At 43.1% G+C, this 14,794-nt stretch overlaps 1 protein-coding gene across 1 annotated transcript in view; it reads left to right on the top strand.

The window, feature by feature from the left end:
• The window catches only part of si:dkey-234i14.2 (RNA-binding Raly-like protein), a 62,055-nt gene that overhangs the window by 42,669 nt on the left and 4,592 nt on the right, over positions 1-14,794 (top strand). Inside the window, exons 3-5 of the mRNA XM_061766106.1 lie at positions 7,698-7,742; positions 12,183-12,355; positions 13,830-13,943. Coding sequence (XP_061622090.1) covers positions 7,698-7,742; positions 12,183-12,355; positions 13,830-13,943 — 332 coding nt within the window. The remainder of the gene's footprint in view (positions 1-7,697; positions 7,743-12,182; positions 12,356-13,829; positions 13,944-14,794) is intronic.

Here is a 14,794-nt window from a genome sequence, read left to right as displayed (position 1 = left end):
GATAATTACAGTATATTATATTTTCTATTGCCATTTCAAATTAGTTTGCTGTACCACCAAAGGCATATTTCTTACCATGACGTCCGCCAGCCAAAGTCTGAGGTGTCGGCATTTGTTTAAAGAGTAAATTAGTAGCTAGAACAGAAGGAAGTAACATTTCTTATCACTTTCTATACTATGTACCGTGTAGGAACTTAGAAAATCAGAATAGGAATACATGTAATTTTTTTACTAGGTGTCTTCGACCCACCCAAAATGGGTCCGTGACCCATGTTTGGGGCCCCACCCACCAGATGAGAATCACAGAAATAGCGTTAATGTAACTGCAAAGTCTGCAATCATGATAATGTTTTTATAATTGTGTGTCACTTTGATTCATTTTGGTAATAGTTAATCACAGTGAATGTAAAATCTCAAACAGATGGCAATTGCATCAACAATCTAAAACAATTTTTCACAGATTTCGTTGCTGTGACTCGGGTGGTTTTCAGCTTTCGGCGTGGAGACACTCATGGACGCAACCACACACACACACACACACACACACAAAAGCACACACACACACAGCGGCAGATGATTTATAGCCAACCGTATAATGGATTGCTCTGGCACTTGAGAAATTATGAAAAGAAATTAATTAGCCTTTAGTGACCCTGCGTCCATCTCTCTCTCTCTCTCTCTCGCTCTCTGCCTCCCTCTCTCTCTCTCTCTCTCTTTCTCTCTCTCTCTCTCTCTCACACACACACACACACACACATGCACACATTGAACCAGACGCTAAAGTGCTCACTTGAGTTGTAATTACATTCTAAATAGGCTAACCTGCTATGAATTTGTCTTCATTGAATTCCACGAAAATACTTGCTAGTTGTCACGTCGTTATTCTACCCCACTAACATGTTGTATCGACCTTAGATTAGTGATGCATCCCCAAATATTTATTATTTAATATTCAGGGTTACACCACTAATGATGTTATTTACATAGCCGAATCATTTGTGTCATCAGTCCAATAATATACAGCAGATAATTTGCCATTATTTAGGGAGACATTGTTGACTGCGGAGCACTAATTAATATCAAATTATTAAGTAATGGTGATAAAGCACAACCAGAAAAATGTAACATACTGTACAATACAGTGTACTGTAAGGACTTTATAAACCAATTGATTAAGTAAAGTAAATTAAACATTACTTTAGTGAGAGTAGTAATGTCTCAGCCAATTTTAGAACAATATGCAATCCAAAAAACTGACTTTACAGCTGATAAACAGATTTGTGATGATCATGACAAAATGGATTATTACGGCAGATATGAAGGTAAACAGGAATACAGCAAAATATAACATTCAAATTGAGCTGGAAGAGGAGCTTACTCCCCCTCAGAGAGTGTTTTTGCGAATTCATGTTATTTTCTAGTTTACCTCAGGCTGAGTTCACAAAAATATGTTATATCTTCTGCAAAAGCAGTCATGATTTTGCTATCTTTGCTCGTGTGTTTGCATGATTATCCAAAAAGTACATAACAGTTTTAACAAGGCATTGTACAGAGATGAGGCTGCATGGGCTAAACTTCTGTTTATTGTTGATAAAAGTGAAGATGCAGATTTTACGTCCTTTTTTGGGACATCCTTTTTTCCCACTGCCAAAATCCACTCTTTTGGAACCAGGCAAGAATTTAAATCCGGGATTTTATGACCTTATCTTTTTTTCCCATTCTCTCGCAAATGAATTCTGTGAAATGCATGTAGGATTTTTGTATTGTTCTACTAAACCATGTGACTTAAGTTAGTCGCACTTTCCTGCATGCTCTGACAATAAAATCAGTCGCTTCTCAGTCACTGGTCATTTAATCATTAGACAGTTTTAAACATTAATCATGGTAGCAGCAGAACTCAAGTCATCGAGTGTGTTGACATACTACATGTTAATTAGTACTGCAGTAACGTGATCTAAACTATATGAAGATGTGATACATCAACACTAGGAAAAACTACATTGTCACTGAAATCTAGAGAAACTGTCTTGAATGAGCCCACTAATCTTATTTCTATAGTCAGGTTAAAAGCATCAGACCCTCTAAACGTCCTGTTTTTGCATAACAAAAATGTGAAAAAACACCAAAGGTCCTGTCCTTGAATTGTTTTGCAGTGGCTAATATGTTTTAAATGCAAGTTTTTGCCACCTATGAGTCTGGAACAGACCCATAGGTCCATCCAAAACGTTATCAATTTGCAACTTGTGACCAGTGATGGGTAGCAACATGTTACATTTAATCCATGACATTTACTTAAGTAACTTTTTGGATGAATCGTACTTGACCAATTATTTCAATCCAATATATTTTTTACTTTCACCAGAGTATGTTTTTTAAAGAAGAAACGTTACTGTTACTCTGTTACATTGAGCTACATACAGTATTGTGCATTACTTTAGTATTCTAAAGCAACAGTAACCCTACTTGAGTAAATTTTTTGGCTACTCTTCCCACCTTTGCTTATGAACTGACTCAGATGTTTTATTATTATCATTATTATTATTTTACACTAGCCACTCAACTAGGAGGGGAGGAATCTACCACTGCTACTACTCTGTGTTCTAATCATGGCCAACCTATGCATAGACTTCCATCTCAGACAGCATGCTCTCAAACAGCATGACACGGTCTTTATGTTGGCAAGTGAACAGCTTCACCACAAGCTCTCATTATGAATTATTTTGTGGCTGCCTGTCTCCTGAGCTTAGGAAGCCATCTGGTGCGAGACAGACAAGTGCTACTGTGAGTAGAAAATATAATTAAAGTCCAATCCAAAATGAGTTTAGATGAACATGAGCGCAACAAGGATCTTTCCAACATAAAAACGTAAGTGTAATTGTGACGGTATGCCCTTCTTATTCCAATATTAAAAATGACATCTTAGTTGTCTTCCACTAAGACTCCGCCTCCCCGAGCTACCCCAGAGCAGATGGCTCGAACTGGGAGTGTGTTACTTTCCTAAAATATGGTAAAACATCCCAGAAAAACAACACAATTTCACCAATTGACTGTCGGAGCATGTGTTATCATTTGGATGTGGGGTACTGGTAACAGGTTCCTCCGAAATGTAATGGATGCCTGGACTATTTAATCATGATTTACATCCATCCATTATCAACTGCTTATCCTGATCAGAATCAAGGCAAAGCTGGAGCCTATCCCAGCAGACTCTGAGTCAGAGGCAGGATACACACTGAACTGATCACCTATCAATCACAGGACAGACACATATTGACAGCCAATCATTCACACTGAGAAGTACTGATGGCTTGCTTTCCTTGGAATTATAACAAGTTTTTCTTTTGCATACAATGCCACCCATTCACGTATATTACGGACTGATTTATTTTTACCTGGTTACTTCAACACTAAAATGAAGCACGTATATCTGCTTTGTCAACGTCCTGTTTCTACAGTATATGGTTCACTTCCAGGTTCATACCAGCTTGAAGCCAGTTCTTATTCCAAAACTTTTAGCCTTTCTACCACAATGTGAAGGGGGTACTTGAAAAGGTAATTTCTTGAATAGAAGAAAAAATACAGAAACTCACGTTGGTTTTACCATTTTTGTTCGTTTATTTGTTAAGTTGTGGCTGTGTGTAGGATTTATTTTTAACACTTTGCAAACTATGACATTCATTCATTCATTTTCCTCCGCTTATCCGAGGTCAGGTCGCGGGGGCAGCAGCCTCAGCAGGGAAGCCCAGACTTCCCTCTCCCCAGCCACTTCCTCCAGCTCTTCCGAGGGGATCCCGAGGCATTCCCAGGCCAGCCGAGAAACATAGTCTCTCCAGCATGTCCTGGGTCGTCCCCGGGGTCTCCTCCCGGTGGGACGTGCCCAGAACACCTCACCCGGGAGGCGTCCGGGAGGCATACTAATCAGATGTCTGAGCCACCTCATCTGGCTCCTCTCAATGCGGAGGAGTAGCGGCTCTACTCTGAGCCCCTCCCGGATGATCGAGCTTTTCACCCTATCTCTGCAGAGGAATCTCATTTCGGCCGCTTGTATCCGGGATCTTGTTCTTGTTCGACCCACAGCTTGTGACCATAGGTGAGGATAGAAACATAGCTCAACCGATAAATCGAGAGCTTCGCCTTTCAGCTTTACTCCTTCTTCACCACAACGGACCGGTACAACGTCTGCATCACTGCAGACACTGCACCGATACGCCTGTCGATCCCTTCTTCCCTCACTTGTGAACAAGACACCAAGATATTTGAACTCCTTCACTTGGGGCAGGATCGGATCCCCGACCTGGAGAGGGCACTCCACCTTTTCCGACTGAGGACCATGGTCTCAGATTTGGAGGTGCGGATTCTCATCCCAGCCGCTTCACACTCGGCTGCGAACCGCTCCAGTGAGAGTTGGAGGTCACGGCTTGATGAAGCCAACAGAAGCACATCATCTGCAAAAAGCAAAGATGCATTACTGAGGCCACCAAACCGGACCCCCTCTACGCCTCGGCTGCATCTTGAAATTCTGTCCATAAAAGTTATGAACAGAATCGGTGACAAAGGGCAGCCTTGTTGGAGTCCAATCCTCACCGGAAATGAGTCCGACTTACTGCCAGCAATGCGGACCAAACTCTGACACCGGTCGTACAGGGACCGAACAGCCCGTATCAGGGGGTTCGGTACCCCATACTCCTGAAGCACCCCCCCCCCCCCCCCCACAGGACCCCACAAGGGACACGGTCGAACGCCTTCACCAAGTCCACAAAACGCATGTAGACTGGTTGGGCGAACTCCCATGCAACCTCGAGGACCCTGCCGAGGGTGAAGAGCTGGTCCACTGTTCCACGGGCAGGACGAAAACCACACTGCTCCTCCTGAATCTGACATTCAACTTCCCGACGGACCCTCCTCTCCACCACCCCTGAATAGACCTTACTAGGAAGGCTGAGGAGTGTGATCACCCTGCAGTTGGAACACACCCTCTGGTCCCCCTTCCTAAAAAGGGGGACCACCACCCCAGTCTGCCAATCCAGAGGCACTGTCCCCGATGTCCACGCGATGTTGCAGAGGCGTGTCAACCAGGATAGCCCCACAACATCCAGAGCCTTTAGGAACTCCGGGTGAATCTCATCCACCCCAGGGGCCTTGCCACCGAGGAGCTTTTTAACCACCCCGGTGACCTCAACCCCAGAGATAGGAGAGCCCACCTCAGAGACCCCAGACTCTGCTTTATTATGGGAAGGGTTGTCGGTGGAATTGAGGTCGGTGGAATTGAGGAAGTCACCCACTCACAACGTCCCAAGTCGAGGTCAGCAGCACCCCATCCCTACTATATACAGTGTTGATGGTGCACTGCTTCCCCCTCCTGAGACGCCGGATGTTGGACCAGAATTTCCTCGAAGCCGTTCGGAAATCGTTCTCCATGGCCTTACCGAACTCCTCCCACGTCCGAATTTTTGCCTCAGCAACCACCAGAGCAGCATTCCGCTTGGCCAGCCAGTACTCATCAGCTGCCTTAGGAGTCCCACAGGCCAAAAAGGTCCGATAGGACTCCTTCTTCAGCTTGACGGCATCCTTCACCATTGATGTCCACTAACGGGTTCGGGGATTGCCGCCACAACAGGCACCGACGGCCACATCTCTGGTCAGTCGCCTCACCAATGGAGGCGCGGAACATGGTCCACTCGGACTCGATGTCCCCCGCCTCCCCCGAGACGTGGATGAAGTTCTGCCGGAGGTGGGAGTTGAAACGCCTTCTGACAGGGGATTATGCCAGACGTTCCCAACAGACCCTCACAATACGTTTGGGCCTGCCAGGTCGGACCGGCATCTTCCCCCACCATCGGAGCCAACTCACCACCAGATGGTGATTAGTTGACAGCTCCGCCCCTCTCTTCACCCGAGTGTCCAAGACATGCAGCCGCAAGTCCGATGACCCGACCACAAAGTCGATCATCGAACTGTGACCTAGGGTGTCCTGGTGCCAAGTGCACGTGTGGACACCCTTATGCTTGAACATGGTGTTTGTTATGGACAGTCCGTGATGAGCACAGAAGTCCAATAACAGAACACCGCTCGGGTTCTGATCGGGGGGCGGGGGAGGGGCGTTCCTCCCAATCACGCCCTTCCAGGTCTCACTCTCATTGACCATGTGAGCATTGAAGTCCCCCAGCAGAACGATGGCACCCGAAGGCAGAGGGAGGCTACCCTTTCTTCCACCGGGGTGAACCTCAACTCCTTCCCTGCCAGAGAGGTGATGTTCCACGTCCCTAAAGCCAGCTTCTGTAGCCGGGGATCGGATCGCCAAGGTCCCTGCCTTCGGTCACTGCCCAGCTCACAATGCACCCGACCCCTATGGCCCTTCCCACAGGTGGTGGGCCCATTGGAAGCGGGACCCACGTTACTCTTTCGCGCTGTGCCCGGCCGGGCCCCATGGGTGAAGGCCCGGCCACCAGGCGCTCGCCTTCGAGCCCTACCTGCGGGCCTGGCTCCAGAGGGGGGCCCTGGTGACCCACGTCTGGGCAAGGAAAAACGTTTTCCTGTGTTTTTAATCATCATAGGGGTATTTGGAGCCGTGCTTTGTCTGGTCCCTCACCAAGGACCTGTTTGTAATGGGTGACCCTGCCAGGGGAATAAAGCCCCAGACAACTTAGCTCCTAGGATCATTGGGACACAAACCCCACCACCACGATAAGGTGACGGCTCAAGGAGGGGCAAACTATGACATTTTGGAAATTTTGTGAGTGAATAAGGCAATTCAGCCCTCTACATATTCTTGGTCAGTGTATTAAAAGTATGACCGCTAATACAGATAAACATTTCAGAATTCAAACCGGGACAATCATTGGAGTTCATGGCAAAAGACAACACACAATGGTGTTTTTTCACTTTCAGGCTTTAAAAATAATAAAACAAACCTGTTTTGATAGCAATTTGTTCAACACTGTCAATTTTTCAGCTTTCCCTGGCTGAGAAAAATTTCACGCTTTCAATGTTTTATTATGAATAATGCATAGTCCTTTTCGAACACCCACTTAAGCTACAAAAAGCAATTCCTTGGCCGTAAAAAAGTTACTGACAAAATAGGCATACACAGTACAGGAGGGATGTATCCCTGTAGGTGTACAATTTGGAACTGATCCAATTTATGATTGTTCGGCTTTGTTGGAGGCCTGTATTCTAGTTTACTGTGTGAATAAATCCTACAAATGCATTGAAAAGGGTTGAGAAATTGAACTGATGAGTAATAGAGAACGATGAAGGTGGGTATGAATTACTGTAGATGAAAGCACCCCGGTTGAATAAAAGGACAATGACGGTCAGCAAGGTAGTGACATGGGGGATTATTAGCAGCGATGTGCATGCATTATGGAGGAATGCTGAAGTCTGACACGCCATAATATATTCACACTCAGGTTTAGTGACACTTTCTCCTCTGCCTCATAGCTTCCCTCATCACACGAGGTGATGCGTTGGCTTGGCACTACAATATATATGAATTTTCCAACTTGGATGCTGTAGCAGAACAACCCCACTGCCCTTTTTTACTCTCGGCTCGAGATCATGAACAATGTAATCTTTCCAGATGATGTGATTGTATGCTGTAACTGCAGCATGTTGACATCCTGGGAGCATAACGTGTAGTTTTGACAAATACTTTACTCACCCTTCCCTCCCCTCTCTTCCTTGTCCCCATTATGCAGCACCGAGCTGGACCTGGATGACAGCTATGAGGACTACTATGACAGGTAGTGATAGGAAGCAGGACACACACCTGACTCAATGTACTGTGTGCGTGCGCGCGTGCGTGTGTGTGTGTGTGTGTGTGTTCAAGAGTCTTAAGAATGTTCGTCACTGATTTGTTTTGCAACCTCGTCTATGTCTGTTAATGAATGTCCTACGAGTCAGTCAACTCAACCTGTACATGTATAGAAAGTGTACAAAATCGTTAGCCTAATAGCGTAATTGCCCAAATCATTTTTAAACGTTTTTGGAAAATTCAACAACAAAAGATCTCAGTTGCCTTGATTCAACATGACTTAGAATCTGCACAGACATACAGAAAACAAATAGTAATTTTAGCAAGCACATTGGTATTTCTAATTGATATTGTGACATTAAGTTAAAATGACTTGGGGAATTGAGCTATTAGGCTACAAAATGTACGGTATATTTGGATGCCTATGATAAATACTGCATCTTGCTGGTGTCGAGCGTAATCCTCCCGTCACCAAAAGCATCACTTTTCAGAAAACCAAAAAAATGGCATGCTTGTTGAGCAATCAACATTGCATCGTCAAAAAAAAACAAGCCCTTGTCAAACCTTTTGATTAAGTAATAATTTGTAAATAAATAAATAAATAAATAAATAAAATAGCACACTGTATAAATAGCACAATTGTATAAATGCAAAAAAATATGAAATTTACCAAATTTGGATTGGAGGTTTCGGCCTGACGCCAGTGATCTGCAGAATGCTCAGCTGCAGACAAGGGAGAGTTTTATACACTAGAGGATCATCCATCCATCCATTTTCTGAGCCGTTTATCCTCACAAGGGTCGCGGGCTATCTTCGCGCAGGAGGCGGGGCGCACCCTGAACTGGTTGCCAGCCAATCGCAGGGCACACATAAACAACCATTTGCACACACATTCACACCTAAGCAATTTAGAGTCAATAAACCTACCATGCATGTTTTTGGGGTGTGAGAGGAAACCGGAGTGCCCGGAGAAAACCCACGCAGGCACGGGGAGAACATGCAAACTCCACACAGGCGGGGCCGGGATTTGAACCCCGGTCCTCAGAACTGTGAAGCAGACGCTCTAACCAGTCGGTCACCATGCCGCTACTAGAGAATCAATTAACTTCAATTCATTTCAATTCACATGTGAAAGCAATCACTTATTATTATAAGTAATTGGGTTGTTTCCTCCTTTGTTGAGTTAATTGATTGCAAAAACATTAAATCTGGATCTGATAAAGACTATATATTTTTCTTTAATTAAAACTTAAAATCCATCCATCCATTTTCTATACCTTATCCTATTCAGGATGGTGGGTGAGCTGGAGCCTATCGCAGCTGACTTTGGGTGAGAGGTTAGGGTACACCCTGGATTGGTTGCCAATCACAGGGCAAATATAAACAAACAGTCATTCACACCTATGGACAATTTGGATTTAATTAATCTAACAATGATGTTTTGGGAATTTTACACAATGAAAACTACAACCACAATATTGAGGATATTGGTCAATGAATGCCTCGAGGCTAAATCCAAATTTAGCAATATTCTGTTTATAAATCTGAATTTTTAATGTTTGTTTGTTAATAAAGTCCATGTTAGTGCAGATCACTTTGCAGCGTATCATTTAGTTTGAAAGACTGCAGGTCCAAGTGACTTTGTATTATTGGTCCAAGAGTGAAATTGCTCAGGGACCTTCATACATCCCCAAGGCTTACACGCACAAACACAACATTGCTGCTTTGTTGCTTTGTGTATTAACTGTCATACTTTCCTCGATGCTGTTTTCCTTGCTCTGCATTTTCTTGCCTTTGCTCAGGGGGGCAACACTTGCCACTGATTTTCAATTTGTTTTAACGCAGTGCATGATTACCCCATGCTGCTGGCTAGCATAAGTGACAGCTGAGTGTGTGTGCGTGTATGTTTGTGTATCTACTGTGTATGCACATTTTTACACGCAAGCACAGCAGAAACTGCACGCGTTTGCATTTGTGCACTCGCGTTTCTTATTAGTGCACATCAGTGTGTGATACAGAGTGAGGTAACTGGTATTGTCCAGTCTCACCTTGTGCCAAGATGAAGGAAAAGTTCTGACACAAAGATAAACTGCTCAAGTTGACAAAGTTGATTTCCACAGGGGTCTAATCCATGGAGACAAACACACGTACACACACTTTGCTGTAATCCTCTCTCATCTTCTGAGCTTCCATTTTCTGGGATGACACTTCAGAGCCAGCGTAACAACACATTGTCTGTGTGCCCCTGCAAACTGCTCTGAGGGACTTTAAACTCCCATGAGCCATTTGGTCCCTATGTCTCCCCACATGGACAATGCTTAAAGCCTCTAATCTCGCACATTTTTGGCAGCCTAATACACTTCATCCCGATGTGACACAGTGAAGCGTGTCTGCCTGTGTGAGTGTGTGCGCGCACCGCTGATGAGCACAGTTTGTCTGAGCACTCGGCTCAGCGGAGAGGCTTCAGAGGACATCAGAGTGGAAAACCAAAGAAAACACTTCTCGCGCTGTGACTGACTGACTGGCTAACAGCTCAATCAGTAAACCTGCATTAAGTGCTCGTAGCTCGACAGCTTGCCTCCCACTTGTTGGTTTTGCTCAAACTATTTGAAAACGGCTCACAAAATTCCGTTATTTTCACATACTACATGCAAAAGTCCTGGGACATACCTCAAAATCAATGAATGAATGAATCTGAGTTGTCAATCAGTCTTCATTCTTATATTTGGCGGCCTGCGGAAATCCAGCGCAACTGTGCACCGTAACTGTGCATCAGGGGTTGGTTAGATCGGTGTTGGTAATTCCGTGGACCAGCGCACTCCAGCACATCTAAAAGAAGGAGGTCTCCACTGCTGTGGATGTGTTTACAGCCGACGTCATTCGAAGCCAATCAAAGCGGCTCCTCTCATTCCCTTCAAATGAGGCCCCTTAGTCGCGCACTGACAGTCTTGACATGGCAGAGCGCAGACAACCAAATATTTCATAAGAAAAAACTGATTTGCTCGAGCCCAGGCCTCCACGGGCGGATGCTGTAAATTTAGCTTAGGAGGAGATCACAGCGTGAAGTGGGCACTTGTACATCGGTCCCCACCCCTGATCCTTCCTGTGCCTCCCCCATACCTGTGCTGGCCAGTGGGATGATTTAAAAAAAATATGATGATAATAATAATCATAATAATAACAATAATAATCATAATAGTAATAATAAAGTGTTCAATGAATTTATTTCTATAATGATACAGAGGGTTTGATGCCCGCTGTGCACCTATTTATGAATGAAATACATCTGACATCTTTTAACAGTTGCCCTGCGATTGGCTGGCAACCAATTCAGCATATACCCCGCCTCTCGCCCAAAGATAGCTGGGATAGGCTCCAGCACGCCCACGACCCTAGTGAGGATAAGCGGTAGAGAAATTGGATGGATGGATCATTTAATAGTTATACTTTGCTGCTGCTGTATTCTTATTTGTTATAATTCAATATACAGTATTTTAAAGAAAATATAAGATCTACTCGTGTGTATTTTCATCAGTGTCTGTTTGCATGTGTGTGCAGGTTGATGTTGGTGGGTCTCGCGCAGGGCGCCATTCAAGCTAGTTTTGCTTGTTTTTCCTCATCTTTGTTGTGATTGGCTGCCTTCGATCATATGACGGTGGTGAATACGCATAGTAGTTAACTTAGTGTTTGAGTGTGAGTTCATTGCAAGTTGACACACAGTTGCGTTAGTCTAACCGGCATGGAATTGGCCTGAGAGGGTGTCAGTGGCACCCCTTGCCTGGTGGTGAGCTATTGATTGGCGCTGGCAGGACCAATTACATTCAGTGACAGATAGAGACATGGAGCCCTCCACAAGGATGGGCCAATTCCAGAGCACGATTAATTCAACACCTGGAAATAACGCAACAGAAATTAAAGACACATATATAAAAATTAAAACTTGTGTTGTTTTGTTTTTAACTGCATGTCTGACATTTTCAGGACTTGTAAAAATATATGTATGTAATAATCTCTCTGGTTTGCTTTCTCTTGTCCTATATTCAAATCATATTTTTAATCAATTCAATAAATTCCTAAAAAACATAATTTCACTTTTCTTCTTGCACTTCAATATGTTTTTATCTCATCCCTAGTAATCACTCAGATCCAAAACCAGTGGTAAATCAAATATGTATTATTATTGTGGTTGTTACAACTGGTGTTATTTATTTTTTGTTTTGCTTCTTTATTTTACTATACACTTAAAATGTTTTTTTTTTTTTTTTTTGCTTCAACATTTATTTGACGTGGAGGTTTAAAGGTTTTTGAAGGTTCTGCATTTCTTTGTTGCACAATTATTGTTTTCAGCATTTAAATGTAGTATATAACGAAGCACCTGCCCATATAACAGGTTCAGGTTCATTTTATCTTGTGTCTGTTTGCATTATAGGGTGTATGACTACCAGCGTGTCCCAGCCTCCCTGTCTCCCCTGCCTTCAATGGGGCCGAGTCTGCCCAAACGATCCCGCTCATCTTCTTACTCCTCCAAACACAGAGGCAGTCGAGACAAAACCCACTCCAAAAGCTCCAGAGCCCACTCCACTAGTTCCACCACAACCAAGTGTGAGTAGTATGGATATGTTCCAGATCAGACTGGACATATTTAACAATATACACTAATTAGCCATATCATTTTATGGAAATATTAATCAGCTAAGGTAACTAAATTATTGGAAACTCCGCTCAGAATGCTGCAGTGCAGTTTTACATCACAATAATAAATATACTGTTAAATGAATAGCTTTCTGACAGCATCAGTGAAAATAAAGGTGGAATATTGAATATATCTAATTTATTGAATCACACAGATTGTGCAAGTGTACTTGTAATATTTTGGCTATTGAGTGTACAGGGTGTCCCAAAAGTCACTATAGACTTCATTTTCTGTCATTCAGACACACGTGAGGCCATCAGCATTTGACAGCTTAGGGTTTTCAGTTTTTGCTAGCATATCATTCCCTTACCCATTAGCACCGTTGCAAAATTGCTGCCTGGTGAGATGTTTTTCTGTCCCCAACTGCAGTTCAGCGCCAGTTTGAGAAGTTTTATGGCCATCGTACTGCTCCCACACTTGGTACATGTTCTGCTATCTACCACCATTGATGAAAACACCAAACTTCTAGAGGAGGCATTCGCACATAGCCGACAAATCTTTATCCAGAGGGCTGCACTGGTACTCAGCATAAACAAAAGCTCGATTCAGCAGATGCTTCGGAGAGTGATAAAGCCTTACTCGTACTGATTCAGGTCTTTTCAAAATTGGTCTTTTCATTAATCGTGGTCATAGCAGGCCTTCCGCTGCATACCTGTAGTTTGTCAAGAACAGATCCTGTTTCACTTGGGATGAAATTGTACTATTTGTTGGAACAGTGTGACATCCATAAAGCTTCTCAAACTGGCACTGAACTGCAGTCTGGGGCAGAAAAACTTATTGCCAGGCTTAAATTTCAATTGGCAATGTCAATTGGCAAGTCATGGGCAAGGGAATGAGATGCTTACAAAAACTGCAAAACCTAAGCTCTCAAATGCTGATGGCCTCATGTCTCTCTGAATGATACCTGAAATGATATAAAGTTGTGGATAGTGACTTCACACTCACTTGACTTCACGTGGAAGAAAAACATAGAGTACAGTACACATTTCCATAATTGTCTAGTTTACATTTACATTTCAGCCCCATATGTCACTGTCAACAAGAAATATTGTCACTTTCCAATACAAAGCCAGAGTTTTCCCATTTTTTGACTACAGCATTAATTATTTACATATTATTTTCTTTCATCAAGAATATAACTTGATTTTGCGCTTTAGAGCCTACTTAGAAATATAAACATAGTCTGTCAATGCCTCCTAAGAAGGTCATGCCATCAGTGACTAAAAGCACATAACACCAAAAGGCTTAGAAGTATCTGCTTTAAAAAAATAAGGCATAGCACCAGTCTTATAATCAATGAACATGTAAAGAAGGAAGTGTTTCAGTGGTTCTACTGTTTTTGTAGATGTGGTTCACATCTCGGTACTTCCTCTGTCCCTGCAGTGGACATGGAAGAGTTGCAGGTGATTAAAAAGGAGCTGACTCTGATAAAGACACAGATCGATGGGCTGCTTGACAGTCTTGACAGGATGGACACACACACGAGTGACCATAAAGGTGAGACATTCATTCGGAGAGACTCCAGTGACAAAAAAAGGTGCAGGGAGGTCAAACGACATATCATGTATTTTTACGTCCCCCAACATTTTAAGGCTGACTCCAGTGAAATGCTAGATTTCTGATTTCTGCTCCATTTGTTCCAAGAGTCAAACGCGTGATCAAAATCATTCAGGACCCGGTGCTGCTGAGTGACTGGGAGATGGGGGTGGGTGTTTTACCTGACAAAATCCATTATTTTTCCACTAGTCAGGAATTTTGAAATGTTGAACAAGGTCGATATCAACTACAGTGGGGAGATGGGGACTAATGGCAGTTTAATAACATGCTGAATGAACAGTGTGCTTGGAAGCACTGTGACAGATGATGCCTTAAGATTTAACAGTACCAAATGGGAACAACACGACACGATACAAGAGAGCTGTGGCTGCCCCCTTGTGGAAATATGTGCACATGATTATTAGCCACTAACAACAGGGCAGGATAGATGAGATAGATGTACAATATCATTCTGAAGAATTTGGCTTATTTAAATTGTTAAAAAGAAGAATATAAAATGCATTTTTTTGCGGTAAACAACCTTGCTTATCACAACTACCATACTCAATTTTATTATAAAAAAAAAAAAATGTCACAATTTGTAAGACCTTCTGCATTCTTGAAAAATAATATTCATGAGTCTTTAATGAATGTTTAGGGCTGAAGGTACACTGCTTGACTATTTAGTTCTGTGGCGCACACATGTCAACTTAATAGATCATATTCACTGTATGTTGCACCTCACTTAAATTAACTATATGTGCAATTTGACTTGAAAATACCAGCTTCTAAATTATGGTGATGGTAGACTC

The sequence above is a fragment of the Phyllopteryx taeniolatus genome, chromosome 2, assembly GCF_024500385.1.
Source record: "Phyllopteryx taeniolatus isolate TA_2022b chromosome 2, UOR_Ptae_1.2, whole genome shotgun sequence".
NCBI classification, from domain to species: domain Eukaryota; kingdom Metazoa; phylum Chordata; class Actinopteri; order Syngnathiformes; family Syngnathidae; genus Phyllopteryx; species Phyllopteryx taeniolatus.
The sequence above is the reverse complement of the archived record's forward strand: the minus strand, read 5'-3'. Positions and strand labels throughout refer to the sequence as shown.